Source organism: Anser cygnoides, chromosome 1, assembly GCF_040182565.1.
Source record: "Anser cygnoides isolate HZ-2024a breed goose chromosome 1, Taihu_goose_T2T_genome, whole genome shotgun sequence".
NCBI lineage: Eukaryota > Metazoa > Chordata > Aves > Anseriformes > Anatidae > Anser > Anser cygnoides.
This window is the reverse complement of record NC_089873.1, coordinates 123,126,980-123,150,473: the sequence shown is the minus strand read 5'-3', so window position 1 is coordinate 123,150,473 and position 23,494 is coordinate 123,126,980. Positions and strand designations below refer to the sequence as shown.

The 23,494-nt window shown below is 35.7% G+C and overlaps 1 protein-coding gene across 19 annotated transcripts in view; it reads right to left on the bottom strand.

Moving 5' to 3' along the window:
- The window catches only part of DMD (dystrophin), a 1,239,454-nt gene that overhangs the window by 783,200 nt on the left and 432,760 nt on the right, over nucleotides 1–23,494 (bottom strand). For 18 of the 19 annotated variants that reach the window (XM_066990426.1, XM_066990443.1, XM_066990448.1 and 15 more), the window contains 2 exons: nucleotides 11,569–11,750; nucleotides 10,357–10,479 (listed from right to left, as the gene is read on the bottom strand). In XM_066990426.1, the coding sequence (XP_066846527.1) occupies nucleotides 10,357–10,479; nucleotides 11,569–11,750 (305 nt within the window). The remainder of the gene's footprint in view (nucleotides 1–10,356; nucleotides 10,480–11,568; nucleotides 11,751–23,494) is intronic. The other variant, XM_066990434.1, reaches the window with a different exon arrangement.

The window sequence follows — 23,494 nt, the reverse complement described above, 5'->3', positions numbered from 1 at the left end:
TGCTGCTCAGGTCTCAACTTCTTGTATCGTGTCTCTGTGTCTAGAGTGTTAGCTGTTAAAATCTAAGTATACCCTGAAAACGAGGAAATCTATGGTTTGCAGAGATTTATAACTTGGTTAAATTTGAGATCTTGCCTTAATTTAAAATAGCTTGAAGAACACAGAGGCACAGGAGCTTTTCAAGAAACAGACAGCTATTTTATAATGGACAAAGCCATTCACTGCTACCTAGTCCATTCTTCAGCAACAGATGAACTGCTTTGTCTGAAGTTTTTAATTCAGCATTAGAAAAGCACATCTGATCTATAATGTTTCCTCAAAACCATTAAATTTTGGTGAAGTTGTGAAAAGTTAGATCATTATAAACACTATACGAACTTGAAGAGTTACATGGTCTCATGAACCAGCAGTGTTACAAGGCTGTGTGCAGCAGGAAGCTTTCCCCAGGAAAAAGCTAAAGGACATGCTTTTTTGAAGTGTCTTATTATACGGCTATGTACTTTTTTGCTTAAAGTAATGTAAGAGAAATAAATAAAAGATGTAAGATACAAGTAAAAGAAAAACAAGCTACAGAGACAGAACAAACAAGAATCAGGAATTAGTAAGGTATATAATATCCTCTGTAAAAAATGAGTGAAAATATACATTTCATAGCTGCTACACAAATTTTGCATTCACTTTATGCCAGGTTAATCTAGATGCAAGACAGCAACCAATTTAAAGAAGTGGACGGTGGAAGTAAAAAGGTATACATAAAATTTCTTTTTATTTGACTTCTTCGTATTATATACTGTAAGGGATTTTCTTATTCAAAAGAACTTAGAGACAAGAAAGGGGCAAACATTCTGGAGTCTTTAGGTACTCTACCAGTGGATATTCCACTGATTTTAAATAAATCTGTCAGGGAAATATAATGCAAATTATGGAAACATGTTCCCTTACTATATATCATGTCATTGCTTTAATATATTTTCTTTATTTTACAATTACAGAATGGAAAATATTGATAACTGAGAATGGAAATTGTACACAACTACATGCATTTAAACATTAAAGAAAAAATGAAATACACAAAGGTCATTTAAATAGTACTAAACTTTTCTGGTCATATACTATTTCAATCCTTTACAAGCACAGTACTATATTTCCAGCTGTGTTTACTTAGAAAAGTAATCTTCAAAACTGTGAGCCACATATGCAATGGATCCAGGCATTGCTTATTATGGGCCACCAAAGGTACCTTTAAATGAAGTCTACTGTGCCTTAGAGTTCATTTTTCAAATCTTGCAAATACTATAAACTTCCATGGAATTTGTAAATAATAATCAGATGTATAAATCATGCAAGTAGTCCTCAAAAAGATAAGGAAACTTTGGGCAATTTTAATTATCAAATCTGATCAACTAGACTTCTAATGCTGAAGTTGTTATAAAATATATTTATTCACAAATAGATCATCTCAGTATATCTCACAAAAAATACTTGTGCTGTAAGAAAGCTGCTAGTGGAAAAGGAAAATATCACTAACAAATGACTAGCGAAGTTGCTAGAATTCAAATCTAATTAATTAGCTCAAAATCCAAAACTAAAATACATTAACTTTACCAAAAGGTGACAACTTTTTTCCATCTTCAGAAGATGAATGAAATTAAACTTATTTCTGAATTTTAGCACAGAAGTTACATTAATTAAAAAAATGATATTAAGACATATATATACATTGAATATATAGATGTTTGAAAATGCATTGATTTTCATGCCAGTGTACTACTGCCCACAACAATCTGCTCCCAGAGCTCAAAATCCAAATTACTGAATACACCGTCACAGAGAAATATAGAGAACTTGAAGTTTCTAAGTATAAAGGCTGGAAGATAAAATAATCTGCAACTACATAATTTTACCATGCATTCTTTGCAAAACTGCAAAACCATTTGAATCTTAATTGGCCTGTAACCTGCGCTGCATTTAGCTTTATTTTCTATAAATTTTAACCAGCAAAAGCAACTAATTAAGTTTTGCAAATATGTTTCTTAAGACATAACCCCAGATATATCAAAGCTATAATTGATACTGTTTTCTACATGGAAATAAAGACCACTTTTCAGCTTATTTTATTCACTGCATCCAACTACCAATTCTGCTGTTATTTTGAGCTTCTAAGCCATGATAGCTCTCTTTAGTATCTTCACTGAAGAAAATCTACTCTTCAGAATAAGATTATTTAACTCCAAAACTCTTTTTATATAGTCACACAGTACAGTATCAAAAAGCATCAATAGCAAGAGCAATTAACCACAAAATGATACATCTATAATATAACTCTTTTGAGAAATGTTTGGGACAAGAGCCAATTAGTAGACATACTAATTAGTTTCTGTGAAGTTGAGGGTGGAGGCTTGGAGATTTCAAAGTATTTAATATTATGTTATTATAGTTGGGAGACTTTATTTAAAAAGTGGGTTTTGCAAAGTCATCTAAAATCTTAAATAGTCAAATTTGCTTGAATAGGCTGAATACTATGCTCATGGCTCTTATGTGTTTTACTGTCCCTAAATGTATTTTTAGCTTATATTAAAATTAAAGAGGCTGTCTGTCTTCAGGAGAAATCACTCCAAAGAATATATTTTCAATTTAAAATTAAAAGCTAACAAAAATGCTGTTAGAGGAGAGGCTTAAGTGATTTAATATTTCTTTCAAATTCTGTTGTATGACTACCTTGCTTGCCTCAACATGTTCTGAATAATAAATCAAAAGCTGAAAATGAGAGAAAGTGATAACTATTCACCTCACAAAGGAGCTTTCTCCTCTTCTGAATGCAGAAGAAGGTTTATAAATTCTACAACAATATAGAATTTATTACAAATAATTTTAATATATAATAAAAACAGGAACATTCAAGTATTTCTAGACATACTGAAAACTACATAAAAACTCTGCTAAATGTTTACAAAGACAAGCATCTGGATGGAAAAATGGTATAAAAATCTATTGAGGACTGTTATATATTAAGATACCATCTGTGGCTCGAGAAATTTCTGAACCACAAAGCAGTGAAGGTTAAGTGAGAATATGCTGATACTTCGATACAGATAATTAGTCATACCTCTTTTCTTATTCCTATGTATCCAGTATTGGTCATTTCTGGAAACCGTATAATTGATGAAAAACCCATTGTTCTCACGAATGAAAGCTATTTTGTTGTCACACAGACCTATTATGGACATTCTCAAATTTAACGAGGTGTACAAAAGTAGAAAGATAGGGTACTTTCATGCTCTATACCTTAACATTACCTTTGATACTTTGAGACCGTGCAAAAATTCATGATGTAGGAAAGAGTGGAATTAAAGATGTCTAGTTTACTATTAGTTATTCTTGCTTAAGCTATTTATTAACAGCTTTTACCCACCCACATCTCCCAGTTATACTATTTCACCTATGTTTTCTTCTCAGAATAGAGAAATGTAATGTAGGAAATGAAGAAAATGAATAAAAAATTCTTTAAACAAAAAAAGAAATCATCTTTTTGTAATTGAAACAATTTTGTCAGAGTCTCTTCAGTTAATCACTGTAATAAAATGCTGCACTGTGAATTCACATGTGAAAATTAATATTTTAGGGTAATAGAAGTACCTTAGTTAGCCTTTGCATAATGCCTATTTTGTATGCCTTTTTTTTTCTTGCAGCTACATGTATTTGCACATGCATTTTTCATGCCAAAATAATCAGAATAGCTTCTGATCTACATAAGAAATACATGTCTTTGCTATTTAAGGGATAAAATATTTCCAGTGTGTGAATGTGTATATGCACACTCACATGCATATAGAAGTAGCATATACAATGAGGGATACAATATCTCTGGTTTATATATACTAATACATATATACATGTATATGTAGCATACATAAATACTAAAACTAAATAATAATTCAGTATGGATGTTACATGTGTAGCATATATAAAGAATTTATAGAATCCTATTTACTCTCTTGTAGATACAAACTATATGCCATTGTTATTTTGAGATGATGAAACAGAGGTATCTTAAAATAGGCCATTATTCTCTCATAAACATATATTTGCAGTTCATGTTAGATTATACTTCAGTTGACTGGCTAAAATTAGATGTGTTTATTAAGCCAAACTTTTACTCCAGTGTGGTTATTCTTGGTAATGTGACCTGAATTTACCTTCAGGTTCTGTTAAGAGGGAATTCACTTAATTAAAATTACTCCTCAGATATAATTACTAATGAGGTGGGCATGCAAGCATACTTCAAGAAGAGAGAGCTACAGGGTTCCAATTCTATTTGTAGAGACACCGTACAACCATGAATTGTAGGTTTTATAGCTGTTAACTTCTTTCATAGAGACTAATAATACTAAAATCCACAGATTAAAAATATATTATAAATATGCTGTTTTGTAGTCATACTCTCCTTCACGTTTGCTCAAAAAGTACTGATATTTAATAAAATTTCATGAGTGTATAAAACTGTATTATTAAACCGTCGGCATTTAAAATCACATATCCATTGCCGTAGCTATTGTATATGTTCACAGAACATGAACAAAGCCAAAGTTAAGGCTAAACACAGAAGAGTTGTTAGAATCAGGAAAATTAGGATGAACATGAATGAATAATTAAAAACTGAGTTTAAAAGCCATGAATACAGAAGAGAATGATTTTGAAACTGAATTTAAGAGAGACGGGAAAAGACTAGAAATAGCAAAACATCAGATGGCAGAACATGGAAAGCACCTGGTAACAGAAAAGATACAGGAACCATGCAATTAGGGATGTGAATAAGAATAAATGAGGTCAGAGAAACAGTGAAGCTAATTTTTAAGATCACAAATACTGGAAGTAAACAGAATGTGTTCTGGAAAGGAATGAATAATTATGGGTAGATTAAAAAATATTTTAGAAAAGATAATTATATTAGAAACTGAAAGGGCATAAAAAGGCTGGAGTAAAAACCAACATATAATGTGCAGAGGAATTAATTCCTTCTTCTTCACAATATTTGCAAATGCAATGCCGGTGGGAAAACCATATAGTCGCTTATTGGTTATCACACTCCAATACCTTTTAGAACAGACAAAATGTAGTACACTTTCTATTTCTCGATGCTACTGCCAAATTCAAACTCAACAAGTTACACTGAATAAACTAATACTAAGTAATAGGAAAACTGCATTTCCCCTAATGGTACAAATAACACACATCAACTTCCATTCAGTTGTTCATTTCTGCTAGCTTATTTTGTCTGCATACAACTTCATTAAATGCTGCTAGTGAAAAATATATATAAACTGTTTATAATTACTTTTTATATTGGATTGAATATATTGAATATATATATTCATAAATATATATTATATAACATATTAAAATATATAGCATGTGTTATATATATAACATAAATATATATTGCCATAAATATATTTATGGAAGTATATATATATATATTTATGGTAAACATAAATATATTTATGGTAAATGGGACCACATCAGGCTGGTGGCCGGTCACCAGTGGGTCCCCCAAGACTCCATTTTAGGGCCAGTCCTCTTCAATGTTTTTTGGATGTAGGGTGTATTTTGGATGTAGGACTAGAAGGTGTTTTGAGCAAATTTGCTGATGACACTGAACTAGGAGGAGTTGTTGACTCTGTTGAGGGTGGAAAGGCCTTGCGGAGAGATCTGGACAGACTGGAAAGCTGGGCGATCACCAACCACCTGAAGTTTAACAAAAGCAAGTGCCGGGTCCTGCACCTGGGACGGGGAAATCCTGGCTGTACGTGCAGACTGGGTGATGAGACGCTAGAGAGCAACCCCCCCCTCAGAGAGGGATCAGGGGGTTTTGGTTGACAGCAAGTTGAATATGAGCCAGCAGTGTGCCCTGGCAGCCGGGAGGGCCAACTGTATCCTGGGGTGCATCAAGCACAGCATTGCTAGTTGGTCGAGGGAAGTGATTGTCCTGCTCTACTCTGCGCTGGTGCGGCCTCACCTCGAGTACTGTGTGCAGTTCTGGGCACCACAGTGACCACAGTGAAAAAAGGACGTGAAACTGTTGGAGAGTGTCCAGAGGAGGGCTACGAAGATGGTGAAGGACCTAGAGGGGAAGACATATGAGGAGCGGCTGAGGTCACTTGGCCTGTTCAGCCTGGAAAAGAGGAGGCTGAGGGTCTTCAGCTTCCTCGCGAGGGGCAGTGGAGGGGCAGGCACCGATCTGTTCTCTTTAGTGACCAGTGATAGGACCCGAGGGAATGGTGTCAAGCTGCGACAGGGGAGGTTCAGTCTGGATATCAGGAAAAGGTTCTTCACCGAGAGGGTTGTCGCGCACTGGAACAGGCTCCCCAGGGACGTAGTCAGGGCACCAAGCCTGTCGTAGTTTAAGAAGCATTTGGACTTAGCTCTTAGTCATATGGTCTGAATTTATAGGTAGACCTGTGTGGTGTCAGGAGCTGGACTCGATGATCCTTATGGGTCCCTTCCAACTCGGGATAGTCTATGATTCTATGATATTGGACATGTACGCTGTTATCGATAACCCTATGTTCAAGAGACTCACTGGTATAGGATTAGCTTAAGTGAACATTATTTAAAGTCTAGTATGTTAACTCTGTAAAATCCGTATCACAAAACAGAGAAATGACTGCAGGGCTAGGAATTACCCACAAAATAATGCTACACTGAAGCCTGACGTGAAGCCTCTGATTCTGAAATCCCAAAGCAAATCATTCAGTGCTGGGTAACACTGTCCCTCTGTTGGCCACGACTGCATCTGAAATTATTTAAATTCACATCTACTGAAGTTTATCAGCCTAAACGTTAAAAGTAATCCTACACATAAACATTGTATTTCATGTACCAGAGAAAAACGAAACTATAATTCCTGTCAAAAGAACAAAAATCTACAAGATATTGAAGGCTTGATTTTTCATAATTTAAATATTTACGGCAGCCAGACTCACATTTTGCTTTTTAAATAGCCTTGTCAAAAGCCTGTTTACACTAGTACCAGTCTCCATAGATAGATTTTGTTTATCTCATTTCATATTTACGTTTTCAATATATTTTAAGAAGTTGTTTTCTAGGTACTGCAGTGTTTAACAACTTAATTTTCTTTTTCTTTGTACCTGAACCCATTTAAGACATTATCTTTTACATCCTACAGAGTTCAGGCAGTAGGTAGCAAGTAAAAATGAAAACAGTAAGATGAAAGCTTTGCTTGGGATCAATATTAGAAACTGCTCTGAAAACCATTAAAAAAAAAAAAAAGTAAAATAAGGAGTCGTCGTTCTTCTTGGTCAGGTGTTCAAGGAGATGAAGGGATGCAACAGAAACAGAAAGTTTTTCCTAAATATAAAACTGAAGCAAAAGGGTAATTTTAAGTGGAGATTTTCAAGTGTCTCAGAAAATTAAGGATCCTTTTTTTTCTAAGTGTGAAGCTAGACAGACTGTCTCATTACAGAGATTGAGTACAAGACAAAATACTTGTCAACTTATTTTCTCTTGGGTCTTAATACAGTGAATTGAAGGATACGTATTTGAGAATTGCAGCCTATTATCTGCATGAGCTTATGAACACTTTCTAAGCAAGCAAGGGAAAGGAAGGGAACTCTTTGCCAGAACTACCAGAACTGCTAGTCATGTTAGTAACAGCTTTTTAAAAGGCTTAACTTCAACCAAATGAGGATAAGCACAGACCACAGAGCAAGAAGGCATTGAGTGAATTGGTTGGTAGAACAGATTTGCTTTGAAGCTGAGATGCATCACAGTTAAGCAAAGTAAGACTTGTCTGGCCAAAATTTGTGCAACTAAAACGGTAGGTCTTGCTGAGAAGAATACTTCTAAGTAACAAATAGATTAAGATTTCACAAAGGATTTAAAGACAATTGCACACAGGTTCTGAAGGTAAGTGTTAAGGATCAGAGGAGCAACAAGGAGACAGATAAAGTGAAGCGAAATGTTATAAAAAAGTCATAAGGGTAATAATATAAAAGACAGATGACGGTGTAACAGGATGCACTGAGAAAATAGGCTATACAGTGCTTCAAGCTTTCAGAAATTAAAAAAAAAAAAACACAACAATATTTTACATAGCATGATTCATTTTAAAGGCTTGATGCTGCCACTTGCAATGTCAAATGAGGTAGAGGAACTTACACAAAGAATGCCTGTTTTTCCTGAGTTTACAAATGCTGATGAAGAGAAGGAAAGTGTGAAACCCATAAAAACACAGTGTCCTACTGCGACCATGGTCCAGGAAGTTTGGGATTTCAAGAAACTGATAGAATAGAAAGGGGTTTTTGAGCTGTTTTTCTCCAACAACTTTAAAATTTCAGTGAAGGTAGCTATTAAGGAGCAGAGACACTGAAGGTGTACTCTACTTGTGTTGCCAAGTTTTCTATATACATTAAATGTTGATGCTACCTTATACAGAAGAAACAATGAGTTTCAGAAAAAATATTATTCCTTCTTGCCAACACAGAGCTTTATAATCATAATTCATTTCATCTTTACCACTGACAATTGACATATGCAGGAAACATATGGCATTAACGGTAAAATTTGAAGGATAACGTTCAAAATCTTTTGAAAGAAGTCTTATTTATTTTTCTTCTGAGTTCCAGTTGGCTCATGCTTAGATTACAAAAATCTATTGGGACAATCCTCCCAATGAAAAACTTTAAAAACATCACCCAATTAAACACAATGACATTTAAGATAAATCTTAGCAGCTAAAACCTCTGGAGAGTAACTGCTATAAAACTTGTTGATAATTTCTATGCATGATCTTTGACTATCTTGGGGAAACGACAATATTCAAGTCCTGTACGATGACAGTTTATAGCAATGGAACAAATGATTTGTACTTTTCAACAGACCAACATAGTGAAAATCTTGCTTCTCAGTGATAGCACCTAAGATACCTTTGAAACTGGCAGATCACATTATAAAATATCTACTATTTTCTTCCTTGGGTAACTAGATGGAAATGAGGCACAACTTTCTAAAGGTCTGAAAACCGGAATGCAAGATGAGGATTGAATAATAACAACATTTTCTTAGCACATTTTCATAATTATTTTTTGAAGAATCAACTTTAATTATATGAGCTTATACATTATGTTTGATGGTAGGGATGTTGGCAAAAAAAAATCAGTTGCAACAAATGTAGCTCAATAAAAAAAAGCTCTATCATGACTTTTCATTCTTATGAATTATCAAGTTTAGTATTTAAGTAGAAGAAATCAATTATACCAGTTTTAAATGCCTTGTTTAAATGTTGTATTAATCACCACTGCAACACATTTGATGTTAGTATAATGTAACAAGGCTCATGCAGATGTATGCAGTATTCTTTCTTAGAATATTTAAAGGAAGTCATTATTCAGTAATGACTGAATGTAATGACCTGTCACTTGAAGAGTAGATTCAGAAAATGTTGAATAAAAGTGAAAATTTGAAATATATATATATTTTTTGAGGTTAGACAGTATTAAGTCTCCACAGGAGAACTCACACTGTAGTGCCAAATAAGTACCTTTTTTTTTTTTTTTTTTACCTAAAAAATAATGAACATATTACACAATATTTGGCTCTCACACTTGTCAAATGTTACAAACATCTAACTCCTGAAAGGCTCATTGTGAGGACTGCTTGAAATAAATTTCATTAAACTACTGAAGCTATTTAAAAGTAAGAAAAATAAAAATAAAACAAACACAAATCCCTACCCTGAATGTTGGCATGGTGCCATTTGTGATAAAATAACCAGCTGCTGTCATCTAATAGTCCAGGTCATATAAATAATATTAAATTTAATGTTTCCTTTCTCTTCTTTCTCAACTGTAGTAGTCTTCTGGAAAATATAGTTTTCTTTAAAAGTTATGCAGGGTGGGAAATGCAACAGAAAACAAATGGTTCTTGTTCTTCTATAATCAAACCTGAGACAAAAGTTTAATAACAATTATATGCCAATACAGCTTGTGTTTGGTTTGTATTTTTAGTACTCTTTAAAGTCAATTTATGTACTATTTTCAAAAATGAATAAAATGGAAGAAGATAATTCTAAAACGGCATCAATGTTTGAATGTTGTTCATCCCCAGCAATCAGCATAACATCAATTGCCAGCCATGCTGAAATACACAGCAAAAAATAAACACTTAACAAATGCTTAAAAATGAAAAAAAAAAAAGGAAAAAGGAAAAAAAAAGAAGAAAAAAAACAAAATTGAAAAAGTGGGCCATCAAGATCAGATATAAGCAAAATGCACACACTTCATTCCAGGCAAAAGCTTAATAAAACAATTCTTAAAACAAATGGCAATATTGACAGACCTGTGGAGGAACCTGCCTCCTTTTTTGGTCAGGGGATGTGACATACACAGCTTGTGCATATGCATAACTTTTGAACCGTGGTTTTGGAGAAGGTGAAGGTCCCTGGGGTACATTGACTGTAATCTATGAAAAAATTAAAGGTGGAAAGAACAGGCATATGAATAGGAACACAGACTTTAGAATTAAACCAAGGTTTTTAAGAGTAAATATAGGAAGGGTATCAGCAGTTATATTTTTCAAGGACAGTGCTAGTATTTACAGTCAAAATTGGGCTAATATTAAGGAAAGGAAAGCTCTCATTTAATTGACAACCCACCCCAAATGATACAAATTTTCAGGACTCGATCCCAGCAGAATACCAATATGAACTGAAGGTTCTTTATAACTAACCATGAAAGGCTGAAGAAAAAAAAAAAAAAAGTGATCTTGTAATAAATCCTGAATAAACAAAGCCAATACTCATCTGCTCACCATGAGCAGATGAAAATCCCAAAAGCAAGACAGAGATTAAATTCAGAACAAGGATACTAGGCCTAAAATCCACTAAATGTTTAAACGGAGACTATTTGGATTTCAGTCAAAAACATAACTGATACAGGAAGCTGTATCATTAACTTCATATATATATATATATATATTCATATATATGTTCATATATATTCATATATAACTTCATATAACTTATATTCATACGTAACTTCATATAATTAACTTCAGGGATTACGTGACTGTTCTGAGAGGCCGACAGTGAGCTGAGAACAAATAGTCTTAAAATACAAGTCAGTGTAAATGAAATATTAAAAAAAAAAAAAAGTAATTAAAAATGTGTCATGAATATGGAGAAACGGCAATATCTACTCTGTAAAAAAGGCAAAAGGGTCTCTAACATGTCTGTTTAAATGGAAAACCTCATCCAGATTTTGTGTTCTTCCTTCCACATTCAAAACACCTAGTGCTGTAAAAGAGAAGTGCAAAGCAAATATTTCATTAAAAGTTACTTTTTAAACAGCTAAGTGCAAGGTGAAAAGCAATACAAAAGTACATTTCATGCAGACAAGTACATAGGACAGTCTTTACCACAAATATAACAGCCCATGGATTTTTTTGCTTTCTATTGGACATCTAACATCAAACTCCTGGGGCATGTAAAGGAAATAACCACATTAGAGCAGCAAGATGAAAGCGGAAAAGAAGAGAGCAAGAACCACTCACTTCATGTGAAAAATGCTGTTGATGATGTACTTGAATGTGCTCCTCTCTGGTGACCCTTGAGTGCCGTGGCAGCATTTCCACCTCCCTGATGGCCTCCATGGTGACTTGCTGGGGTAGAACTTGGAAGAGGGAAGTCACGTACATTAAGATGGACTTCTTATCTGGACAGGCAGTTGCAATGTCTGGAAGGAAATTAACATACATTATTTCAGTTTCCACATTAGACACCGTGCATGAGAAAATAGCCAATCAGCTTCATGGAAAGTTGATAGACTAATGAGTGATCTATTGTCCATGTGTGTTCTCTAGAGACTAATTAGAACCTTACAACCGGTTTCAAAATTAGAGACCAAACTTGCATATCAATAAGAAGGAGCCAAAGTTTAAAATGGTAATTTTGTTTTCTCATTCAACATGAAATTTCCTCCTGTATTTGTTTAGTCAAAATGCACACAGTATGCAATTTGACAGCACGATCCTCGTTAAACAGGACAAGACATAGGAAAAGCTGCGTTTTCTTCTGATGTACAAATACTGATATTTTTTTTTAAAGGACAATCTCATTTTCAAAATTGTGCTTTGTATGTTCTCTTCATATCATTTAATCATTAGAAACAAGTTAAAAAAAAAAAAAGATTTATCTAGAAAGCATGTTCATCCAAAACAAGTAGTGAAGCCAACCGCTAATATAACTACATAGCTCTTATATTCTGCACAGTCATATATTCTTCCCGAAGCCCATGAATGACACCTAAGGAACATTGTATCCAAAGACATTACAATACATATTAGAACAACTCTATTAAAAGGGTACCTATAAACTCTGTGTGGACTATATCAGTAAGTACAAGAAACTTTGCAGGAACACAAAGGTGATTTCAGTTTTTTCACATATTATATATATATATATATGTAATCATGTTTTGGTCTGAGTCATACATATATATACATACATATATATACATATACATCTGAGTCATTACATATATATATATAATCGTGTTTGGTCTGAGTCAACATTTGCTGTGATTTAACCTCAGTAGACAGCTAAGCGCCGCAGAGCAACTCGCTCACTACTCACCCCACACCCAGCTTGATGAAGGGAAGAGAATCAGAAGAGCAAAAAGTTAGAAAACTTGTGGGTTGAGATTAAGATAGTTTAATAAGAAAGAAAAAGAAAATCAGAAAAGAAAAAACACAACCAAAGGGAAAAAAACAAGTGATGTACAACGCAATTGTTCACCACCAGTTAACTGATGCCCAGTCAGTCCCTGAGCAATGGTAGCCCCCCAGCCAACTCCCCCCAGTTTTATTGCTGAGCATGGTGCCATATGGTATGGCATATCCCTTTGGTCAGTTGGGATCAGCCATCCCAGATATGTCCGCACCTTCCAAGTTTCTTCTGCACCCCCAGCCTACTCACTAGCTGGCAGCTTGGGAAAAGGAAAGACTTTGACTCTGTGCAAGCACTGATCTGCAACAACTAACATATCTGTGTGTTATCAGCACTATTCCACTACAAAGCCAAAACATAAAACCATTCAAGCAACCAAACCAGCACAACATGTCAATAACAATTTTTAAAAACAAAACAAAACAAAAGCATGTAAGTTACACAGTAGCTCTTTGAAGGAGTTCTTCTGTTATTTGGCATGAAAGTTTACCTCCCATACTTTGTCTTGTGAATCAAATGTAAAAAGACTGTTGTACAAGAAATTTATCATTAATTCCATACATGCTTAACGTTAAGTGCTAGCAGAAACACAAGAGCTCTGAGTTTTTACTGTACAGGTTGCCTCAGAGAGCCTGTGGAGTCTCTCCCTCCTTGGAGGTCTTCAAAAGCCACCTGGACACATCCCTGGGCAACCTGCTCTGGGTGTCCCTGCTTGAGCAGGGAGTTGGACCAGATATCCTCCATAGGTTCCTTGCCACCTAAACTATTCTTTCGTTCTGTGAAATCAATTTTGGTTTAGCTAAGACTTCAGTACAGAAAAAAAAATAAAGTAATTAACGTATTCTGGCAGACTCAATAATACATCTCATTCTCTCTTCCCAGAATGCAGAATACTCCACATATATTTGGAAATCAACAAAAGATACCTGGTCCTACAGGTACGTCCTATCAGTATTTTTGGTTTCAATTTCGGACTTATCTTTAAATCTTTATAAATTATAAAAGAAATTTGAAAACTTAATTCTACATAGAAGTGGCTGGAAAAAATGGCACAGTTCCCAACCCCCCCACCTCCTCACCCCCCTGTCCCTCCCCCCATCTTATTATCTCAATAATATCACAGTATACAGAATATGCTCATTTTAAAATATACATGATGTAGGCTTCATTTCTATGACACTGTTTCAGTGCTGGAAGTATTCTGCTGTGACCACTATCTTGTCTTCTTATTAATATTTTAAACAAAAAGAAGTGTTTAGTTCTCCTCAGTGTCTACTTTTAATTGATGCTTACAAGAATATCCATGTCTTTATAAATACAGCAGTATACTCTGAAGGAGAACAAACATTTGTGCCAGCTGTGATTCTTCCATTTGTTGTTCATTATTTTTCATTTCAGCTGTTCTAGCAATCAGATAGGTAAATAGCTTATTATTTATCTACACAACTACCTCACACAATAAATAAAGCAAATATCTTACAAACAATATACATGCCAAAAAAATATTTTCTTATTCTGACAAATAAAAAGCAGCTGTCAGAATCCACATACAAATAGGAAAACAAAATATTAATTACAACAAATAGCTAAATGAACATTGTTACGAAGCATAGAATTTCAAGCTGGGTCTGCAAATTTTTCTTTGAAGGCTCTTAAATTATTAGATCTAAAAAGATTTCCGTTGTCCTGTGCTATGCCTCTGCTTTCATTTCTTTTTTTTCTGACTCCTAGTCTAATATATTCTCTTTACCACCCGTTAGACTAATAGATATTTGAAATCCTAGCAGGTAGACAGAGAATAAATTTAAGTTTATGCACTTTCTTGCAAGAAAAATCACCAGTTCTTTGGTAATAAATCTGCTCTCATTTCTGGGGGAAAAATTTGCCAAGCTAACCTACACCCTCTAAAAACTAATCCCCCATTCTCAGAAAACACAGAAGATGCTTTAAAAATAAATAAATAAACAAAATTATGTAAACTATGCTATTATTCAGATTGTAGTTTTGAAAGAAAAAAGTAAATACAAACAAAAAAAGAATTATCATGGATTTTTTTTCAAAAACAAGGTATCTTCCCTAAATTCAATTCAGAATCATCACTTAGTATTTCATCCATTTTCTTGGCAGTGATCATCCACAATAGGATTTAAAGGAATAAATTCAAAAGAATAGAAACAAATTAGGCCAGAAGTCAAAAAAGAATTTAAAATGGGAAGTCTTGTAACCTTAACAAAAAATATACTATTAACACATTCATCAATCAAGAATCTTAAAGTCTTTGGAGAGCTCTGAAAGCCATTCCATTACCTTAACAAGGCAGTTGTACTGAAGTATTGGAAAAATATTCAGCATGAATTGCCAGTTGTTATTGAGAGGAATCTTCTGTTTTTGAAAAGTTTATCCTGGCAGATTAATATTATTTAAAAGAAAACTGTGAGTTTTTAGTACTTAAACTGAGATATGTTACATGAAGCACTTGGATGGGATCCACTTCACTAAGAGAGGCACGTCTTTTCTAACGGGATGGCCAACCTAGTAAGGGGGGCTTTAAACTAGGAAGGATGGGGAAAGAGGAGAGTTACAGGGACAAGGTAGGCAGCAAAAAAGCAGCTTAAGTTGGGACACGTCCAGCGGGTGCACACAACCAGGGAAGCGAGAACAGGACATGACTATGGAGGATTCTATTGCAACCCTCCTGGGAAACCTGTAGGTTCATTCACCTCCCTGAAATGTTTGTACAACAATGCATATATGTAGCATGGAAAGAACTGGAGATTTATGCGTGGTCACAACAGATCTCATCGCAATTACAGAAACGTGGTGGTATAGCTCTCATGACTGCAATGCTGCCATGGAAGATTACATACTTTATAGAAAAGACAGGCCAGGAAGGCGTGGTGGTTCAGTTGCTCTTTATGTGAGAGAGGAACTAGAATGCATCAAGCTCTGCCTAGGGGTTGATGAAGAGTGATTTTAGAGCTTATGGATGAGGATTAAAGGGCAGGCTTCCATGACTGACACTGTTGTGGGTGTTTCCGGCCACCTGATCAGGAATAGGAAGTAGATGAAGCCTTCTACAGACAGCTGGAAATAGCCTCACAAGCACAAGATCTGGTTCTCACAGTGGAATTCAACCACCCTGACATCTTCTGGAAAGACCACAGAGCTAGGCAGAAACAGTCCAGGATGTTCCCACAGCGCATGATGCTAACTTTTTGACACAGGTGGTTGAGGAGCCAACAATGAGAGGTGGGCCACTGGACCTCACGATAACAAAATAATAAGGGCTGGTTGCAGATGTGAAGGGTGGGGACAGCCTTGGCTGCAGTGACCATGGGATGGTGTTCAGGATCTTGCGAGGAGGAAGCAGGGCAAAAAGTAGGTTTGTGACCCTGGGCTTCAGGAGAGAAAACTTTGGCCTCTTCAGAGACCTACTTGGAGGAATCCCATGGGTTAGGGCCCTAGAAGGAAAGGGGGTCCAGGAGAGCTGGTCATTATTCAAGTATCACTTCCTCCAAGCTCAAGATCGATGTATCTCTATGAATGAAAAGGGAAACAAAGAGCAGGAGATGTGCATGAATAAGCAAGGAGCTCCTGGCAAAACTCAAATAGAACAAGAAAGCACACAGCATGTGGAAAAAGGGACAGGCCACTTAGGAGGAATATAGAGACATTGTCAGAATACACAGGGATGCAGTGAGGAAATCTAAGGCCCATTTGAAATTGAATCTGGCAAGTGATGTCAAGGACAATGAGAAGAGCTTCTTCAAATACATCAATAGCAAAAGGAAGACTAGGGAAAATGTGGGCCCACTGCTGAATGGGGCAGGTGGCCTGGTGACAAAGGACACAGAGAAGGCAGACTTGCTGAATGCTTTCTTTGTTTCTGTCTTCACTGCTAAGACCAGCCCTCAGGAATCTCAGATCCTAGAGATGAGAGGAAGTCTGGAGAAAGGAGGACTGGTTAGAGTTAATTTAGGCAAACCTGACACCCACAAATCCATAGACCCCAATGGGGTGCACCCATGAGTGCTGAGAGAGCTGGTGGATGTTATTGCTAGGCCACTCTATCATCTTTGGAAGGTCATGAAGAACAGAACAGGTGCCTGAGGTATGAAAGAAAGCCAATGTCATGCTGGTCTTCAAAAAAGGCAAGGAGGACCCATGAAACTATAGGACAATCAGTTTCACCTCCATCCCTCTGGAGGTCATCTCCAAGCACATGGAGGCTAAAAAGGTGAGCAGGAGTAGTCAGCATGCATTCACCAAGGGGAAATCATCCTTAACTAATCTGACAGCCTTCTATGATGGGATGACAGGCTGGGTAGATGAGGGGAGAGTAGTGGATGTTTTCTACCTTGATTTCAGCAAGACTTTCGACAGTGTCTCCCATAACATCCTCATAGGCAAGATCAGGAAGTGTGGGATGAATGAGTGGACAGTAGTGTGGACTGAGAAGTGGCTGAATGGCATACCTGTGAAGGTTGTGCTCAGCAGCACGGTCTAGTTGGAGGCCTGCAGCTAGTGGTGTTCCCCAGTGGTCACTACTTGGTCCGGTCCTGTTCAACTTATTCATCAATGACCTGAATGACGGAATAGAGTGCACACTCAGCAAGTTTGCTGATGACACAAAACTGGAAGGAGTGGCTAATACACCACAGGGCTGTGCTGTTATTCAGAGGGACCTGGACAGGCTGAAAAGTTGGGCAGTGAGGAACCTCATGAAGTTCAACAAAGGCAAGTGTAAGATCCTTCGCCTAGGAAGGAATAACCCCATGCACCAGTACAGGTTGGGGGCTGACCAGCTGGAAAGCAGTTCTGCAGAGAAGGACCTGGGAGGCCTGGTGGACAGCAGGCTGACCATGAGTCACCAACATGCCCTTGTGGCCAAGAAGGCCATCAGTATCCTGGGGTGCATTAAGAAGACTGTGCCAGCAGTTTGAGGGAGGTGATCCTCCCCTTCTACTCAGCCCTGGTGAAGCCACACCTTGAACTATGCTCAGTTCTGGGCTTCACAGTACAAGGGGGACATGGAACTACTACAGAGAGTCCAGCAGAGAGCTCAGGGACTGGAGCATCTGTCATATGAGGAGAGAGCTGGGCCTGTTTAGCTTGAAGAAAAGAAGGCTGAGAGGGGATCTTATCAATGTTTATAAATACGTGAGGGGAGGTTGTCAAGAGGATGAGGTCAGACTCTACAGTTGTGACCAGTGACAGGACGAGAGGCAATGGGCACAAACTGAAGCACAGGAAGTTGCAGATGAATATGAGAGGTCACTTTTTTACTGTGAGGGTGACAGAGTACTGGAACAGGTTGCCCAGAGAGGCTGTGGAGTCTCCTTCTCTGGAGATATTCAAAACCCGCCTGGATATCATCCTGTGCAACATGTTCTATATGGCCCTGTTTAGCAGTGGGGTTGGGCAAGATGATCTCGAGAGCTCCCATCCAACCTCAAATATTCTGTGATTCCTTAAGCACCTTCTATATAAAGAAAAGAAACTACTTTGTTGGATACAGAGCAAGGCCCTGAGTTTACATGCTCTGCTTGAAGAAGTATTCTCACTCTCTGACTAAAGATGTCTGGAGACTACCTTCTCCAGGGAAGGTCTCCACAGAACAGCCTCCCTCTTATCCTCCCCCACATCCACCATGTCTTTGTCTAGACAGTCCATTTGAAAAAGTCAAGAGAAGTAAAACAAAACACTTGCTGCTTCTAAAATACAGGCTGAAAAACCTGTCTGATATGAGAGAAACACCAGAAGAGCTAAATTCCACCACACGTTTTCATTTCTGTGACATTCTGTTCATCTGGAGTTATAGTTACTTGGCTAACGAGTCCCAAAGGAGCAGGAGGAATCAGGTTTCACCATAGAACATTAAAACTGTGAAATAAACAGCAATCCACCCTTGATTAAGTGCTGTTGCCTTTAAAGAGATATTATTTGTTTTATTCAGAAAACAATTTGCCCAATAAAAGTTCACTATAGCTTGATTTTTATTAGCAAATTTCCTTCATTTTCCAGTGAGCATAATTACAAGCCTAAACAATTTACTTCAGTTTTGTTAACTGTTGAGGATGGATAACTACAATTAACCTGAATATTCTGAAAGTAGTTCTTCTCTGTAGGATACAGTGCCAAAAAAGCAAATAAATAAATAACATTAAAACGTAAGAATGGCTAAATAAAAATAAAAATAAAACTCTTCAAAAAGTGATCCACCAGCCAGCTTATATAAGCTTTCCAGTTCATAAGTGGTTATTCCTTGCCAACTTATGTTCTGTCAAGAAGCAGTTCCCTGCCAAAATTTAGAGTTCCAGTGGAAAGAAGCACTTTTAAGAGGTAAATGAAATTGAGGATGACATAAATACCTAAACAAGCTCCTGTATTGTATGTGTACTGCACACAACTACCAACAAGAAAAAAATCCCACAGTTTATAATATGGTATTATATTATGTACATACAGCCACATGGAGTGCAAATTGAAAAGATTCATCCAAATATTGCTTCCAAGTTTCAAATGCATGTTTACTTATAAATAGCATAGCCCTTCCCATTCCCTAATATTTTGCTTTCTCGAAGCTATGACCAAATAACTCTGACATTATTTGTGCTGATTCTACTCGGCTTTTGCATCAAACTAGTAGCCAAGTAACTTTGAAAGAAGAAAGCTTAAGTGTCTGCTGTGTTGCCAGAGAGTTTGTATTACTATACATAAATTGCTGATGTGGTTTCTCTTACATTTGAGATAGAAATTCTGAAACATACTTTACCTAATACAGTGCTGAGAAGCAAGATAAGGCTTGAGCCCTAAAAATACAAGAAATCCTTTGCCCTGAACAGATGTATGTAGGATTTTCAGATAATCATAATGTAGGAAAAAAATAAAACTGCAACTTTTAAATCCTATAAACTGCGTAACACTACTGGCTTCCATGACAGCAATAACAACAAAAAAAATATCTTCCAAATATTTTAATATTACTTGCTGCTGTCCCCCAAGACATTTTGGGCACTGTACTAAAAAAAAAAAAAAAAAGCCCTCTCTTCCATAACACTGAAGGAGACTCTCAAGGTTGATTTTTTGAATTTTCAGAGATTATACAGCTTTGTTCCCTGAAAAAGAGAGGCTTGTTTTATTTCCTCCCTTCAATCAAACAGTTTTTATTTAAAGGCTTATTAACAATATTGACACAAAACTAACTTTTTATTAGAATTTCTGAAAACAATATTACTATCTCAATATGCAGCTGTTTAGAAAGTACTTAAAAGATGTACAACAGATAAGATAATTGAAGAAGCTATTAGATTGTTGAGATAAACAGAATCTATTGTAAAATATTAGTTTCTACAACGTAAACTCATCACACGAGGATTTGAGTCTTGCAGCGTTTGTATAGAAACTCCCACTGCAGCATCAGCCTCAACTGAATTATCTAAAATAAGGACAAAATTTAAAAATGTATGCCTATTAAACAGGGCACTAATGACAGTTAACTAAAAACTAAGAATCAATGAAAAAAAACCTGTTGAGTCCCATCTTAATGTGAAAGATGAAGTCACAGATTTGGCTGCACTGGTTCAATTTTATTGGCAAGGCTCTATCATACAGTCTGTGTATTCCATTCCGCACTAAGTACTGAGAGTGAATTCAAGTCCTCTTCGCAGAGAAGTAACTAACTCATTTAGCCTGCAATCTTACAAAACATTTTGCTGTTGGTGGTGGGTTTTCTGGTTTTTGTTTTTAAAAATAGTAAAACTGAATGGCTCCACTTCTTTCCAGTGACATAGACAAGCAAGGTATTATCTGAAACAGGACTAACCAAAAGTCAGGTTTTTGAAAGGCTGTTCAGGGGCCTACATGAATAAGCATGCAGATCAAAGTATTGTTTTGCAGAATAAAATTCACAGTTTGCAAAAGGAACTGGTATTAGAAGGCACAAAATGCATATAAAGCCTTGAAGTGACAGTGGAAACTTGGAGGACAGACGAGTGGTGACCTACTCATTTTGTTTCACCATTCATTTTGTTCTTTTTTGTAGATTTGAATATCTGTTCACCTAAAACTAGGTTTGAAACTCCCTCAAGAAAAATACATTAAAATTTCAACAGACTTTTCCTTAAGAAAGTACACATTTTAAACATTATGACCTACAGAATACCTTCAAAATGCTGACCAGTCATGTTTTGTAGGCTCTTTTGAACAAGCTCACAACAACAGCATGAAGAAAATCTTTGCAGAAGTTTAGCACATTTGTGTTTACCTTTCACAATTATGAAGATAGCTCAGGATCTGTGGGAATTAAGTGCTGTGGAATTCAAGTATATCTGGTATTAAAAAATTCAGTGGCAGAGAATACTTTAAATCCATCTGAATGTCTGTTCTGATTTGCTGCAGAAGTGCAAAGGAATCTTGAACTGATATGCAAGTACCGTCCCGGTTGAGTGAACTTGACAATACCTCTGGTTTTGAAATCTGCAAAATCAGACCTACACCTATGCTGAGCAGTTAAGGTGATCTATATTTTTCTTTAGTTTTGTTACAGTGTTAGACATTTATTCAGTAACACTGTAATTTCTGTACCTTAAACTATATCTAGCGTACGTAGCTTCTTAGCAGTAAAGGATAAAGATAGAAAAAAATAAGGTAAAAATTGCAATGCAACAAAATATTAGTTTTATGAAATAGGGTTACATCTGTTAATATTTTAACATATATGAAGTTTATTAATATTTTTGTTAGTGAGAAAAAATGGTAAGATTTTAATGGCAGTGAGTGTAGCTACAATAATTTTGCTGAGATAACGAGTAAAAGGCAATATTTAATTTTCTTGTAATAAACACTGATGTACATTGTTGAAAGCTGCAGTTCAGTTACTCAAAACCCTCAACTGCAAAGGTGTGTAGGGGGAGAACAGTTCCAACTATGCCCTACTGAAAAGTCCTGAAAATAAAGATCAAAATAATTATCCCAAATGATAGCTGGAGTCAGGAATAGTGTACAAAAAGGTAAGATTAGCAGGCACCTAAACAGTAATTTTGCTAAGGATATTTGAGAAATCAAAACAAATGGGCTGTTCCAACATATTGTACATTTGCCATTTTTCTTTTATAAATGCTTAAGCTAGAAAAGTTTTTTACTTAGGCATTGCTTATGTCAATCCCTGCCAAAGGTATATCACTCAGAATAAAAAATAGGACAACAATACTCAAAGACTGAAATGATATTTCTGCTATAGAATTTCATAAAACATTCTGTAGTTATTCTCCAAAAGCTAGACAGTAGCAATTCCAGTTGATTCCAGATTATCAGTTAATGGAGTATTAGGAACATTTTGCCTAACTGGATTGGCTGTTAACACACACAAAAAGTAAAAATATTACTGTTGTACAACTGTTATCTTAAGAAATTTAACTCCAACCACTCCACCTGTTTACATGCTGCAAAATTACATGGAAAATGCAATTTTGCTGATTCTGTGTTTGCAAGATTTGTGACATGCTATGGAAGAACTTGAAGAGCTGCATCAGTAATGTCACTCATTCTTTTCCCCTCTAGATCCTCAAGGACAACTGGTTTTGTATGAAATTTGAGAAAAGCAAATGGGAAAAGAAATAACAAAAAATGCCGAAGATAGACAACTGGATACAATCAAAACAAAGCTGTTCCTGTTTTTTTAATCGATGTATTTACTTATTTATTTATTTAAGTAGCAGAATGTTTAAGGATTGTAGCTACATTTTCATGCAGAAAAAAATCCATACTTCAGGTCAAATGTGAAAAACTGCTTAAATCTCTATCCCCTCCCCCCCAGACTCATCCTCCTTAAAAAAAATTTATATGTATTATGCACCATAGTACAAATGAAATTACCTGTTTTTCATTATTTTAGGCCAGGGTACTGTTTACAAATATAATGCACTTTTTTTTATATTTAATAGATCTTACTTTCACAAGATATGTACATTTGTTTAATTAAAACCAAAAAAAAAATCAAATTATCTTTCAGTATCATTGCAAGACACTAGAGAACATTATTAACTAGTACGTTTTGGTTACATATTGAAAATCTAACATAAAATTCCATCAGGAATTAATCAGTAAAAATTGTTTTGATGTCAAGTTTTAAATTTGAAGAGTAGGTTTCTTGCTGATTGTCACTAGATGCGTTACTCCTGCACCTAAATGAAGACTAGTCACTTAGTTAATATTGGCTGTTATATGCATGACTCACACACTGTATGTATCATAATGACAAATGAGGTCTTTAAAAAGTTAGCTGTAACAGACACAAAAAGACTAGCTCCTCTTTACAGGAGCATACAATTTGTAAAAATAAATCTTTAAAAAATAGTTGAAACCCAAGTGATTCACTTTGATATATAATCATAAATACTTCTACTTCAAAACGTTAAAAAAATAGTAATTTATTGTAAATGAAATAGGAGGAGGATTTCTAACTTTAATGGGATTATAACTGTAAGAATACAGAAAGTATATTAATGTGCTGATTTTTTTTTCCATTAGGTTAATCATGAGGAAAAACAATCTATGTCATGCTAATCATTTTTAAAAATGAAAGTTTTGATCCAATGTTTATTAACTGTATGCATTCTGTCCACCAGCAAGTTGTTCAAACAGTTTAGTAATTTGAAAAGAAAAGCCTTAAATGTAATTATCTGAGGGAAAAGAACTGTTCACAATGGACAATCAGAACATCTCAAGCCCATAAGTCAATTCTAAGGCATT